At 44.6% G+C, this 15539-nt stretch overlaps 1 protein-coding gene across 4 annotated transcripts in view; it reads left to right on the top strand.

Moving 5' to 3' along the window:
- CFAP54 (cilia and flagella associated protein 54) overlaps positions 1 to 15539 on the top strand; it is a 296457-nt gene that overhangs the window by 146726 nt on the left and 134192 nt on the right. For 3 of the 4 annotated variants that reach the window (XM_084796148.1, XM_084796147.1, XM_084796146.1), the window contains 6 exons: positions 1777 to 1929; positions 4656 to 4847; positions 6681 to 6768; positions 7170 to 7376; positions 10139 to 10205; positions 12905 to 13087. In XM_084796148.1, coding sequence (XP_084652274.1) covers positions 1777 to 1929; positions 4656 to 4847; positions 6681 to 6768; positions 7170 to 7376; positions 10139 to 10205; positions 12905 to 13087 — 890 coding nt within the window. The remainder of the gene's footprint in view (positions 1 to 1776; positions 1930 to 4655; positions 4848 to 6680; positions 6769 to 7169; positions 7377 to 10138; positions 10206 to 12904; positions 13088 to 15539) is intronic. The other variant, XM_084796149.1, reaches the window with a different exon arrangement.

The raw sequence follows: 15539 nt of genomic DNA, 5'->3' as shown, positions 1-15539 counted from the left end.
TTAAGAGAGCCAAAAGAGCCGGACTGAGTGATTGGCTCGGCTTGGGAGGGACTCTGCTGCACAGAGGAGACGCCTGACTGAAATGGGTTTATGCGGGGATGGGAAACAACAAGTGCAGACAAATTTTGCAGGAAAAATTCTACTATAAAGCAGAACAGAGGACTAGGAGATAGCCTGAGGGGAAATGAGCCAAGAGAGAGAGCTTTTTCATTTTTAGAGATGGGAAAAATCACAGCAAAAATGCTGTTGGGAATGGTTCCACAGAGGGGGGTATGGAAGCTCTGCAGGAGGAGGGAATTGAGATTCTCTAGGGTGAGCATCTCTGGGGGCAGACAGGCACTGGTGTAGGGGATGGGTGAATATTTTCCAAATCTCCCTGGCTTGCTTTGATTCCTCATTTCCCATGGAGTGGTTGATAAGCCACTCACCCTCACTGCCACCAGGTCCCTGGTCGCCATTTCACAAACTCCAGTCAAGTGAGAGAACACAGTGCTTCTGCTGTGGAAGTCGTGCGTGAACATGGCTGGTACCTTATCTTTCTCAGATACCTGTCCATAGGTGTGAGTCCCCCTTGGAAAGCGCGTCCCTGGTTCTCCACCGAAGAAAATAAAGGCAATTGGACTGGGATGGACCCTTTTGTTCAATGGATAGCCAAGTCTGCCCATTGTATCTTGAACTTTACAGAATCCCCACTGTGTCTGTCTGTCTGTCTGTTCTGATGTTGGCACAAAATATCTGTGTCTGCAAGGATACCTCCTTGCGTTCCAGATTATGATGCTTGCTCGCCAGGCCCCTCCGCACCTTCTTTTCTTCATCTCTAAAATAAGGGTGATAATGACCTTTATTTCTCAGGGTTGTTTTTAGGATTCAATCAAGCATAGTAATTTATTAGACTTTGGGCTGGAGAGATGTCAGTGTGCCCTTTCCTGCCTCTGTTTATTTCTGTCTTTTTTTTTTTTAAACTTCTCTTATTTTATCATTTAGTCAGATTCTCTCTGCAAAGGTGACATTAATTTTCCTATGTTGGAAAGCCTTATCTAGTCAGCTAGAAAGGCCAGCTCTTCAGGAAGAAAGTCACGCCCTTTAACCTCTTGGTGATCTGTTAGTTAGGAAGTGGCTACATTACCGAGACCTTATGTTTTTAGTGGGATGTCTTACTTGTTCGGTTTATTGAAGAAGTAAATCTTTTAGCTACTCAATGTGGAATCCTGCAAGATCACTCTCCTTTAGCCCTCATCTTGTCTGTATGCAGATCACCTGCAGCCGAGTCCGGTTCCTGGACCGTTCTCACTGCCCAGAGACCTAATGGCATCTCCCCGAGTGCCTGGCACATGTCGGAACACCTGATCAGCTCCAGACCCACACATGGCCTCAGCTGCTCTTCCTTTCTCAGGGCCTGCCTTTTCCTTCTCTTCTGAGATCAGCTGCCAGGCTCCAAGATTATTATTTTGTTGTTGTTTCCTCCTCGTTTCCCAAGGCACCTGGGCTTTGAAGAGGCTGTTAAAAAAGAGTAGATTATTTCATTTTTTATGAAAAAGTAGGAGGCTTCATAAGGAAAATTGGCAAGATCTAAAGTTATTTGCACTTCATAAGAATAAAAAATTTTAAAACTTTTCTCTAAAAAAAAAAAAAAAAAAGAACTTTGAAATGTGCTACAAAAAAATCATCTGAGTGTCAAGTGCCTGTTACAAGTTGGGGCCTTTGAACTCAGCCGCTGAAGCCATGAAGGTCTCTGAGTTGGTGCTGTCTTGTGACACCTGTTCTCCTCTATTTCAGAGTATAAACAAGCCAAACAGCTTGTGTGCGTGCCTGTGGATGTGACAGACACTTTGAGGTGCTTCAGAGAGACCCTGGAGAAGTCCAAATACCAAAACAGATCAGTCCGACACAGCAGAAAACTGCTTTTGTTATTTCTTGCACAGACCCAAGGTAAAGGTTTATTCTCTGTCCCTCGGCCTGTACTTAGGTTGGGTACCATCCTGCCAAGTGCTCTGGCCTCATGTTCCTCACTCACCAACATGCTTTTCCTCTGGCAGCCGTTTTCTATCCTGTCTGACAGATTCTATCAGCTCTCTCTCTCTCTCACACACATACCTTATTCCAACCAAGACCCCTGACTTGCTTTTAAACCTTCTGCTTAACCAGCCAACTTTCCCTGAATACAGTGGACAGAAAGGAAAACAGCATCTTTTAAGGTTTTGGTCCCGTGCCTTGGAGTTCTTGGAGCTTTCTTTGCAGGTTGTAGAGCTACTCTTATTTTCCTTTAGGAACCATACCGAGTTCAGCAGAGCCTCTTACCAGATGCCAGTTATCAGTCTCAAAGAAGTAGCCATTTAAAAGCAAGGCACAGATCACCATGCCTTGGCCTAAGCTTTTCCTTAGTTCATTTTTACAAGCTCTTTTTAAATATGGCCACTATGCCTTAAGATGTGGATCACGGTGTGCCCTCTATTTCTGGGTTGCAGTTCATTTCAGATACAGTCAAGATGACAACGGAGAGTAGCTATCACAACCATCCTTTGTCCATATAACACACAATTATATATCTTTTTAAAAAAATATTTAGTTATTTATTATGTATACAATGTACATTAGATCACATTATAGATGGCTGTGAGCCACCATGTGGTTGCTGGGAATTGAACTCAGGACCTCTGGAAGAACAGTCAGTGCTCTTAACCTCTGAGCCATCTCTCCAGCCCCCTCAATTATATATCTTTATGTCCAAATGAAAACTATAGCCAGGTCATAACAATGACTAGCATGACATAACTATCCTTTATTCAACTGCAAACAAATGAACAATAAGCTCAGATGGGTGGGCTCTTGCCCCAAAGTTACCAGTCCTTTAATTCGATTTAATATCCTTCAACACGGGATTTAGCTCCATTCTACTTCCTGGTGCCCCTTTAATACCTGAACCATACATTTTTCCTTTCTAAGCTTGATCAAAAATCTCTTCTTAAGAGTGAACCACAGGCTGGAGTCTGTACTAGGCTCTTTTGAGCTTTCTTTTGCCAATGTAATTAATCTAAATCTCTTCACCTTAGCCTCAGATAGACTATTCAGACAAAGGCAAAAAGCACCTACATTCTTCACCAAAATGTCACAAGGACAGTCTAGGCAACATACTGAAATTCTTCTCTTCTGAAACCTCTTGAGCCAGGCCACCACTGTCATCCATGCTTCTTCTAGTGTGGCCCATTAAGCCCCACTTAAGTTGTTCCACTGCTTTCCAAAGTCCCAAAGTCCACATTCCCCCAAAGGAAAGCATGGTCAGGCCTATCACAGCAATACCCTAATCCCTGGTACCAACTTCTCTGTTAGCTAGGGTTTCTATAACTGAGAAAAGACACCATGACCAAGGCAACTCTTATAAGGGAAAACATTTAAGTGGGGCTGGCTTACAGTTTCAGAGGTTTAGTCCATTGTCATCATGGCGGGAAGCATGGCAGATCATGAGCAGACAACGGTGGTAGAGGAGCCAAGAGTTCTACATCTTGATCTGCAGAAGGCAACAAGGAGGAAATGGGACGTGTTTCACACTGGGCAGAGCCTCAAAGCCCGCCCCCACGGTGGCACACTTCCTCCAACAAGGCCACACCTACTCCGACAAGGCCACATCTCCTAATAGTGCCACTTCCTATGGCCAAGCATTCAAACACATGAATCTATGGGGGGGCCATACCTATTCAAACCATCTCAAAGTCTGAAACTGTGTTAAAATAAAGCATGCTGGTAAAAGCAAAGCTGAGCAAGTGGCTCCCTGGTGCTCACTGGCCAGCTAGCCTATCTCAGTTGGTGTGTTTTGGGCAGTCTGCTAAATTAATTCTTTGCATCATAATTACTTCCTCCAATCACTAAATATATTATTGGTAGACATGAGCTATAAAAGCAAGGATGACAACTCAGAACAGCTCCCCAGGCTCACCCTCATGCTCACTGGGTTCTGAGCATCTCAGTAGTTCACTCCTAGTCCTCAGGTGTAGACGCCAGCATCCATCCCATCACAGGTCTTCCCTCAGCTCCTTTACTCTGCTTACCTACCCTTTTCTTTCCCTGTGTTTTGTGATCTTCTAACAAAATAGATTTTTTCTCCCTCTCTTCCTGTTTCAGGTCAGAGCTCTATGCATGTCACTTCTGTCCCAGAGGTGAATTAGTCTTAACTGTAGGAAGCTATTTTTAAGAAAACAGACTCAAACCTTCTGAATTTCCCCAGCTTGCAGAAGAAGCAGAATATTAGCTAAGACTTAGCCTTTCTGGCTGCCCCCTCTGTAGTGCTGTCGCCTGTCTGTCTGTCCTTCTGTTGTGCCTTAGCCTTGCTGTGTATCTGTCGGTGTTTCTACAGTGCCTTGGCATTTCTGGCTGTCCCTTCTGTTGTGCCTTACCCTATCTGTCTGTCCTTCTGTAGTGACTTAGCCTGCCAGGCTAGTACTTTTCCTCTGTAGTACTTTTGCTAAAGCACGAAGGTACCAAGCCCCTCCACTTGAACAGCTTCAGGCTTCAGACTCCACCCTGGACCCCAGGCCTGAGAAAACTGCAGCCCCCTGACCACAGAGAAGCCCATCTGTAGGCACAGCCTGTCTTTTCTTGGCCTTTCCACCCTCTCCGTCTTTCTCCATTTAACCCTTCCCATTTCTCACCCATACCCATAGGTGAAAAAGGAGGGATAAACTCGAGATTTACCTCAGGGAAGGTGGAATTTTGCCTGGGAACAGAAGAGATGCACATGTCAACACCCCCTGACCTTTCTCAGGAACACTTCAGAGTTTTCAGTTCCGTGGAGAAAAGCAAACTCCCCTACTCGCAGCTGGGGCTGGTCATTTCTTCCTTTCATCAAACCATTGGTAAGGCTAACCAAGTACAAGTCGTCAGAATGACCGTTGGTGTTAACGTGAGACTGCATCTAGCCCCGAAGTGTTACCTTTAAGAGCAGGGTGAAGGATGTAACAACTGGATGGCTGAGCTGCTAAAAGTGCTTGGTGCTCAAGAGCGGAGACCTTTGTTCAATCCTCTAAAGCCATGTAAAGGTGGAAGGGGAGAACAGACTCTTCAAAGTTGTCTTCTGACCTTGACATGTACGCCATGGGATGTGCACACCTGCAGCCCCTCCCCCAATACACAAGCACTAATAATAAATGAACTAAACACTTAAGAATGATGGAAGAACTTGAGTGCACAGTCAATTCATTACAGACTTTTAGGCTATGATAGAACATTCTAGAAACAGACTCCTGCTGTAACTTACCTGGCTATTATTCTTGGTTGCTGCAAGATCCTAGGCCACTCTCTGGCTCCATTCTCCTCTTGCTGGAACTGTGAGGTCCTTGTGAGGATGGCAACATGGGCAGGTGCTTCCACTCTGTCCCAGACAACCTCACTCTTCACAGCATTCCCTTAGATGCGGCTTTTCTACAAACCCAGTCGTGTGTCCTTCGTCCATGTTGTATGACAACCCTCCAGTGACACATAGCCCCTTTGCATAGACCCTGTGTATTTCTCCCTTTACTTCCTAAAGTAAAACCTGCAATTCGTGTATTCTTTGGGATACGTAATTTCTGAAAATCCTCTATGGATCTGTAAAGATAAAATGAAAATGAATACAAAATGACTCTATAACTAGATTCTGTGGCTTAATATGGAAATGAGAAAGTGCAAGTGATCAGATGCTGCCATCGCACGTGAGGACTCCCCGTGACCGAGGGCCTAGATCGATCGACACAGGTGTGAGGTGTTGGTGAATTGAGCTCTCCCAGCACTGTGAGTTTTGTTCTGAACAAGGCCAAGCCCTGCAAGGGTTGTATTTCTGGAAAATTCAGGACAGTTAGAAATCAAACAAAAATACCTTTAAAACATTCCTATGAATCAAAGTTATATTGGACTTCATAAACAGGGTTCTCACTTTTTTTCAGGCACTGTGGGGCAAGTTTCTGCAGGGCATCCTGCATCCCTGGTTGCTGCTGACGACGTTCTAGCTGATGGTCACAACTCACAGAACCCCGCCTGAGGTCCCAGAAATGCCCTCTAGGAGATACTGCTGCGATCATTAGAAACCACTGCCACATGTGTTGGCTTCTTCTGGCTAGACAACCCTATTTATATATTCCTTTATTAGAAAGTTGAAAAACGCACGATAAAAGTACCCTCCTGACCCCGCATTTAGGTAAAAGGAAAATTCTGGTCTATTGGCATCTTGTCATATCTCTGCTGAAGACAAGCTCTTTGGCCCTTTCTCTCTGTCACAATGTAATCTCCAAGTAGCAGTCAGGGGCCTCTAGAATTGAAGCACTATCTTTCTCCTGCGGCTCCCAGTCCACCCTCGTTGGAAAGTCAAACTCCAGTGTCAGTCTCACAGCTGTAGCCTTCCCACCACTCCCCCATAAGGCTCGTTAGTTAACCGCCTCCTCCTGCCTGACTTGGCTCTGGTTTTTCCACAGAGCCCATGTGATCCTGGGACATTAGACTCAGTCTCCCATTCTTCAGTGTTCAAACAGAGTCTCGCTTGCTCTCTCTCTGGGTACATACAGCGTGTGACATTTGAAAACACTATTAACTTGCAGTTTTCTCTCACTGCAGTCTACGCAGCTCAGAAGTAATGCAATTGGAAATATTCTTGCAAACATAAAGGAAATGCTTTCCTCAGAACTGACATTTGTTCTTTCACTTGATTAAAAATACAGATGTTCTCCAAGCCAGCAATCAAAGGAGCCTTAAAGTTCAGTCACTGCATTCACTTGGAAGTCTCCTCATCTTCGCAGAGAAGAAAAGGTAATGCCGCAGATGTTAGTAAAGACAGACTTTTATTTGTTCAATTTTTTAAAAAAAGGAAAAAGGGAAAAGCATTTTTCTTCTATAATGTTAGTTCTACAATAACATTGCATTGCTCTGTTTTATTTATCATATGATCTGAGATAGACTGTCACATGTCATATGATCTGAGATAGACTGTCACATGTCATATGATCTGAGATAGACTGTCACATGTCATATGATCTGAGATAGACTGTCACATGTCATATGATCTGAGATAGACTGTCACATGGAACAGACACTGTGGTCTTAGCTTCTAATATTTGCCCCGGGTGCGTCTTCAGCCTGTTTGCTTTGACTGCTCTGATTTGATGACTGGCCCAGAGGACATTCCACTGAGGGCTCTGTTTCTGTCTTAGGGCGGCTTTTAAATGTTGGTGTCAAGCTCTTGATGACATATTCAGAAAACCAGATGTGCTATACACCTGGAAGGAATTTGGCTCCCTCGCCAGTGCCGCCAACAGATCTTCCCCTTCTGGTTTCAAGGACTACAGTGAAGAATTTCTATCCAAGCTTGGCATTTGGGGCTGTTTGCAGGGGGCAGTGATCTCTGCGAAGATAGCACAGTGAGTCTGAGTGTGGGTTGCACCACACGCCAACTCCTTTTCCTTCCAGCATGGTTATGGCCATCTATAGGGTGATGCAATTTCATCTTGGGATATTTTTATTTAAGACTGTCCTCTTCTCCTGCGACATTTCTTTGCCTCCAGGAGATAAGTCCCACCTGGGCACAGGCCTTTATTTATTGATGCATCCCAAGTGCCTGGCATGGTGTTGGCTTTTAGTAGGACTTGAATAATGGAATAGTGGAATCAGTCTAGTATAGCATGCAGGTTGGCTACTCAGGCCGAGTTTCAAAGCATCCTAGGAATCCCCTGTCCACAGTGTGTTGCGTGTCCTCTCTGAGTTTCAGCACCCTCATCTGTACACTGTGGTGGACACACTGACACGACACACTGTACTACCTTGCTTGGTTTGCCGTAACAGCAGCACAGATGGGCAGCTTCAAGCTGTAGGCATGCGTCATATTATAATGTTAGAGACTGGACCCCTGAGATGGACATGGGCTGATGCTTTCCTGAGACTCTTTTGGGCTTGTAGGTGGTCACTTTTCTCAGGATCTGTCTGTATTTAAATCTCTTCTACATACAAATCAGGTTGGACTAGGGCGGCCCATCCGCAGTCTGTTTCATCATCTTCATTTGCGGGTCTCCTCATGTCCTGAGGTTACTGGGAGTTACAGCATAGCAAACCAGCCCACTGCACCCCAGCATTTGTTCCCTACTGCTGCCATAACAAAACTGCTACAGTGTTTTAAAAAGAAAACACATTTCAGTTGCTCCGTGGTACCAAGGATTAACCCAGGGCTACTCACATGCCAGGCAAGCACCAACCACCTATAGCAGATCCAGCCTGGGCACACATTTATCATCTTACACTTAGGAAGTTCAGAAACCCTGCAGTCAAGGTGTTGCAGGCATATGCTTCCTAGGAACACTCCAGGACAGCGTCTGTTCTCTGGACCTTTCCCGCTTTAGGGTCCTCCTGCGTTCCATGCCTTACAGACCCACCTTCCGCTGAAGAGCCGCAGTCTGCTAATGTTCTGCTCTTTCCACCCTTTCTCTGCTCAGGCCCTCCCTGACCTTTAATTCAATCCTTGTGTTTCCTGCTACTCCTTGGCCCTTCTGGCTCTTCGGTTAAAGTACCATCCTGCCTACCTGGACTTGTTAAGACGCTTGTGGGTATTTACCCCATCTCAAGGTCTTTCATATAATTGCATCTGCATAGTCTCTTTTTGCCATAAATGGTATTATTTTCTCAGGTTCTTGGGGTTAGGCCACACATCTTTCTGGCCATGATTCAGCCTTTGGTACGTGTTTATCACGATGCTTTGTATACAGTAAACAATCCACATAATAACTAGGAAATTCCCAAAGTCCAGAGTAGGAGAGGTGTCCTCTCTCCGCCCACTTCTTTGGCCACCTGCATGCTGTGTCAAAGAAAAATCCATACTGCATTTTGAGCTATATAGCATAGTAAATGAGAAAGCTTTTATATTTCACAAAATTGGTACTTTTGGAAGTAGAGGAAGAAATAAATTTCTCTAAAAGTATTAACCATGAAAGAGCATCTGTCAATTTTGACTTTGTACCCCTGGGAAGGAATTCATCTTTGAAATTCTGAAACTGAAAGCCAAACAGATACATACACACATTCAAACACACATATGTGTGAGCATACACCCCACACATACACGTGCTGCGTACCTGTGACTTGGGAGAGTTCAGTGTGATACCTAGGAAAGCAAGAGTAGAAGATTGTGACACAGAAAGGACCAGTCATTGTTGAGGGTGCCTCAGCTTGCAGTCTCTGAAATTATTACATAGTGATTTCAGGCAAGAAAGCCACTTCTTGCTCCCAGCTGCAAGTCTGACTTCCAGGGGAGACATGGGCTCATGGGGCCTTTAGCTGTTGTCAGATGCTCAGAGGACACTCTTGAGGGCAGAGTCCCACCTCTGACACCCACACAGATGAACAGAGATGGGCAGACTTGCTACTACAGCCGAGCCAGGGGCCTGGTTTTATTTATCTAAGAGAAGAGAAGAGAAGAGAATCTGGTTTATAGCTGCAAAGGCAGCTTGTAAGAGTCACATAAAGAAAGCACAAACTCTTCCAAGGGATATAACGGGAGACAATCATAGCGGAAAGACATGATTTTCATTTTGGATGGAAAGGCTTGATGTTAGAAGTGGCAAGATACCATATGGCCACAGCCTTTGGGGGTGATTATTCAACCAGAATCATGTAAAAACTTCTTCTCATTCCTCTTTTTTTTTTGCCAAAAATTTGCACTTCTAGGGGTTTATCTGGTGGAATTAATAAGCTAAGCACTCAAAATTTTACTTAGAACATTTCTTGGAAGAGAAACAAGTCAGGATTGAGATTTTTATGCGTGATACCTCTACACAATAAAACACTATAGTTCTTTAAAGTAATCATAGAGCTTACCAAGTACATGAATAGAAAATGGCTTATACAACATATTGCATATATATTATCGATGGTATAATTTTAATCTTAATATAAACAAGCCTTTGTTTCTTTGTGTGCAGCTATGAGAGAAAAAGTCTAAGTGAAAGTCGATCAAAATGTTACCAGTGGTAGGATTTGGGATAACTTTTCATTTTTTCTATACTTTTTATTGTTTTATTGCATACATTCTCCCTCTTCCCCTAATATTTCCTTGGTTCTAGACGCATCTCCAAATATTGTCATATAGGACCTTTAGAATGTTGTCGACTAATTGGTTTTCCTTATAATTATTTAGGTTTATTAAGACCACGAGCGTTAAGAAAAGAATCAACTGTTGCATCTTGTCAGCATTGCTTTTTCAGGTAATGGTTTGTGTATGTTTTCTGGAGTGATGGAGCCATTTATGTAATCAGTAAACAGATGAGGTTTACCCAGTGCATAAGAATTGCAGGTAGGGGGGGTAGCAGGGGCTGTGCTGCAGTCACCCAAACTCATCGTTCCTGTGTTGGCTGCAGTTGGCTGCCCCGCTCCTTCCCCATCAACGTAGAACAGTCACTTTTCAGTCTCTTTTCTCCTCTCGTGGGTGGATTTTTATACATAGGGATCCATGAATTTCCTATGCTTAGTAGGATCTTCGCTAGCTATCAGTATAGAGCCAGTCTGTACACAGTTTCCAGGGCTTACCTCATCTCTGCTAGATAACGTTGTTCTGGGGCACATGAGAGAGTATCTATCATAAAGTGAAGGCAAGAGATAAACTGATTTAAGGTGATAGGAGCATCTTGGGATTTTTCACTAAAAAAGAAAGGAGCTTTTATCTGAAACAGAACCTGAGAGAGTCGAGATGTAGCCCCGGGCCCCTGCCAAAGGTCCCGTTTGCTCTGATGGACTGACAGATGCCCTTGCTGTGTGCGTGTCATGGTCAGCTGAAGGCTTCTAAAATCTGGATATGTATGTTCTTTGGGAAAGGCCTCTTCAGCTTTCAAGCCAGACTTTACAGTTTCCACACATCCCAAGTCGTGTGCTTGAAAGGGAAGCGGGAGCTGTGAAGAGCAAGCAGACTAACTCTCTCACCCCGTGCTGCGTAGCTTTAGCTTGTTGTTCGTGCCCTTGTTCATCCTGTTTGTGTTCTAGAATGTGTGCGATTAAAGATGGTTAGCTTTTTGTTTAATATTAAATGTTGCTACATTAGTAATGCCACGCCTAAAATAAACATTAGCTTGTGAGATGTATCTTAGAAGCCGATTAATTTTTTAATAAAAAATTTTAAATTAAAATAAAATTATATCATTTTCCTTCATCCCTTTCTTAATTTCATCCTCTCCCAAATTATACTCCCTGGCCCCTTGAATTCATGGCTTCTTTTTATATAACTCTGTGTGTGTGTGTGTGTGTGTGTGTGTGTGTGTGTGTATATTCATACATGTATACATGCATGTACATATGTGTATGTATGTATAAATCTTACTAAATCTTTTTAGTGTAATTTGTATGTATTTGGTTTCAGGACTGACCACTTGGTGTTGAATAACAAATGAGAGGATTCAGCCCCAGGGAAGACTTTCCCTTCCACTCTCAGTTCTCTGTAGATGTTTGTCTATGGGTGGACGCCTGTGAGATTTCCCCTTCCGTCTGGTGGTGGTCTTGCTCTGGCCCTGCTGGGCAGCCTGCGCTGGTATCATGGGCTTGCTTTCCTGCCATTCCTAGAGATTCGGTATCACAGCAGGCTTCCTGGTCCTCTGATTTTTACAGTCTTTCTGCCCCTTCTTCCTCGATGTTCTTGAGCCTTGGGTGCAGGGGTTGTGTTGTAGTTGTATTCAGTTGTTCTCTGCATTTCAACAAGTTGTGGTTTTATGGAACGGTCTCTGTCTTTTGCAAAGAGAAGCTTCTTCGAGGAGGGATGGGCGCTCCTCTTCTCTGAGGGTGTAAGGATCAGTAGGGTGCAGCTGGGAGTTATGCTGATTTAGTAAGGCGGCAGCAGGAGGGTCTCCTCTAAGACCCATGACGTCACCAGCTCTGCGTATTTGGCTTGGTTTTCAGTACCAGGCATGATTTTGATTTCCCTCTCGTTGAGCAGCCCTTAAGTCCAAGAGAACAGCTGGTCACTGCCAAGCTGTAAATGCCACTACTCCACCCTTAAGTGTATGGTGCCGCGGCGGTCATTGTTGTGGTTTGTAAGTGTCATAGCTAGGCAGGAGTATTGGTCGCTTACCTCCCTCGGAAGCTTGAATATCCCCTTCCTGTACTATGGCAGCTAGTCCTCAGGGAGCAGGAGAAGCCCGTTAATTTTTAAATGGTTTTACAAAGCAAATTAGAGACCTTAAAATTTCCAACAGCTATATGCATCTTTGAAAACTGGGTGCTTTATAATATTAACAAATAATCCAACTGAAAAATTTCCTTGACGATATGTATGAAAATAATTTCACAATGTTTTGTCTTCAACTTAAGTGATAAAATAACAAAGGAAGACTTCCAAATATAGAATTTGGTTCTATAAATACATCTTGTTTCCCTAACATGTTGCATACTGCTGGTCATATGAGTTACATAAGAGACACTGACTAGAACCTCCTCTGCCTAGTTTAGACTTCAGTCACCATCTCCCTCGTCTGTAACTTGGTAAAAGCAAGTGCCACAGTGCTCAAAGTTAAATAGACATGACTTGGAAGCTTTTCAGTCAGCCATTAGCTGTGTAAGCTCATATAACTTAACTGTTTAAGCCTTAGTGGTACCATTTGTGAAAGAACAGTCCTTTGTTCTAAGAGTAAGTTAGCTGAGAGTGAGCGAGTTGATGTTTACACAGAATTTGCCAGAAGCACAGGCCTCACCAAAAGATACTATAATGATACTTTCTTTGAAAAACGGTAAGCATACTATTATAATGGAATTTATAAAGCCCACCTGGAGTGACAGCAGCGTTAGGAACCTATAATGATGACGGGCAGCAAACAGATCACACCCAAAGCCCTTCAGGAAGTGTTACCCGCGCCTGCTTTGGCCTGTTCCATCATTGCAGGTGAGGCCGTGACTCCTCAGTTCACCATTTTTCCCCTTTCAGAGCCTGCTTCGTACTACACTCCCACATCCCAAAGCCGAGCATAGCTACGCTCAGTACGATGTCACCCAGCTCCTCCCGGGCATCGAACTCTTCTCAGACAAATTCAGGGCTGACATCTGCAGTGTCATTGCAAGCCTGTACTACGTCATCCGTGAACTGCACTGTGCTCGGTACAACCTCATGGTAAGTGACTTGTAAGATCAACAATGCTTTTATATGTTATTAGTATCATGAATTACCTATGTGTAATGAGATAATGGTGTTTTTTGTTACAATGTTTTCATAATTATTTTGATTATCTGTATCCCCCCCCGCCCTCCCCCCTGCCTCCCCCCCCCCCCCCCACCGTTGGTACCTCTTATCTCCTACTCTCATGGATACTCTCTTTCCAGCTAGTCCTCCTTCTATTTTCATGTCTTTTTTTTTTTAATGACTCAGTGAGTTCCTTAGGGTTGCTTAGCAGCAGGAACAGTGGTAAGAGCGTGGGAACCTTAGCAGCATCTATACCACTGAAGAAAATGTCCCCACCCTACCCCCAACCATCCCCTGTCACAGCTACCCCTGACTGCCTATGAGTCCTCAGGGAGAAGTGGGGCCTCATGATTCCCCTCCCTTGCCATGACAGAGTGTTGCTGGGGTCGATCGCATGCAGGTTTCCTACAGGTCCTCGTCGCTGCTGTGTGTTAGGAGCGCCATGGGCACCTCATGCCCAGAAGGCAGCATTCCATAGCGCTCTACCCCATCCTCTGCCTCTTACATTCTTTCTGCCCTCTCCCCCATAATGTTCTCTGTACCCTGAAGGAGGTGATACAGACATCCCACGTGTGCCCAAGCACCCACCTGTCATTTATTCTCAAGTCTTTGACCACTTATACGTCTCTGCAGCGACCTTTGCCCTCTGCAGAAAGAAGCTTCTCTGACCAAAGCTGACAGCAGCACAGATGTAGGAGTAATAAATATAAGGGTATAGAAGGCATTTAGGTGGGCACACCATGTCCACTCAGCAAAAGCAGCAGTAGCTGCCCCACTCAGGATTACGACTCCAGTGCCACAGGCTTCTTAGCAGGTTTGGAGCAGCAGATGTGAAGTCCTTCCTGTGTAACAGGCCTTAATTCTGATTAGAAAATGGTGGTTCTCCCCAGCTCCTCTGGGCCCTGGTTAGTTGCCTCTGCTGGTCTCCTTGTGGAGCTCCTGTCACCTCCAGGTCCTTCTATGCATCCTCCCAATTTTCCACAGGGCTCCCCACGCTTTGTTCGGTTCTTGGTGTGAGTCTCCACATCTGTTTGGATCAGCTGCAGGGTGTAGCCTTTCAGAGGACAGCCATGCTATCCAAGGACCATGCCTAGAGTGGATGTAGGCCCCTGCACAGATGCAGCGGACAAGCGGCACAGGCTCCTCCATGTAGGTCCCCTAGTAAGGGGAACGGGGGTTATCTCTGATGTGGACGTGGTTGCCTGCTTTTTTTTTTAAATCACTTCCTCCTGGTGGGGCTGCCTCACCAGGCAACAGGGGAAGAGGAATTTTTCAGTCCTGATGCAATTGATGAGCTTGGGTGGGTGGGTGAGGGCTCCCCTTTGCTGAGGAATAGGGGAGGGAGGTGGGGGAAGAGGGAGGGAGGGAGAGAGGAACAGAGAGGAGAGGGGGGAGGGGGCTACAATTGGGGTGTGAAGTGAATAAATAAATACAATAATTTTAAAAGGAAAAAAGGAAAGAAAATGGTTGGCCACCCCTGTAACAGAGTTGCTTGTATCACACCACCAGACAGACACACCTTTTACCATAGGTCAGAAGTGCAGCCTGCAGTCAGACTGTTGATGACAGTTCTCCCCCAGCCATTGGCCCAGCAACTTTTGGTACTATAAGGGCTAGCTATCAAAAAAGAAGCTTCCATTTTATTTCTAGCTTGTTTTCTCTATGTGCTATGACCACAGCATACGGTATCTTAGTCAATAGAGTCTCACCATCTAGTTGATGGGCCGCCAGCTTCAGTGGAAGCTGCCTGTGTTGTTCTGGGGGCCTCAGGGAGCCGGCTGGAGACTCACAGGGAGGGGTCCTTTGCCTGGCACTAGGTTTTTTATTTAGTAACCCATGGCTTCTGGGACAGCTTTATCTGCCCACGTAGGCTACCTTCATTAAAACTCTTTTATTGTTATTATCATTTTAATTGGTTTACCAAGAGTCATGTTTTCTTGTGGACTTTCCCACTATCTTAGTTTTACCTGATCCTCTTCCTCACCTCCCCAATCTCTCTGTTCTCCTTCCCCGCTTTAAACCTTTTCACCCCGAATCTCCCCGCTTTGACTTTCATTACACACATTCTACTACTTCGACCCCAAGTTTAAAGCCTCTTAACTTGTTGTGATGCATTTCTTAACTTACCTTCTACTTTCCAAGTTTCACTGATGTGCATTTGGTTACAACGTGTAAATCATACATACTTTGTATTCTTGCCTGTACTTCTGAACCCGTGCTCATCCACAGTCTCTCTCTGACATTTTAGTTTGCATTACATGCCTATTCGACCGTTGTCTGTTTTTGTGCTCTCTTACTTCACTCTTCTTTCCCTCAAGACATTTGATAAAATTGACTAGAATGCATTGTTGATGTTGGACAGAAATCTAGGGCATTTAAGGCT

The sequence above is a fragment of the Acomys minous genome, assembly GCF_964271855.1.
Source record: "Acomys minous genome assembly, chromosome: 9".
Taxonomy (NCBI): Eukaryota; Metazoa; Chordata; class Mammalia; order Rodentia; family Muridae; genus Acomys; species Acomys minous.
The sequence above is the reverse complement of the archived record's forward strand: the minus strand, read 5'-3'. Positions and strand labels throughout refer to the sequence as shown.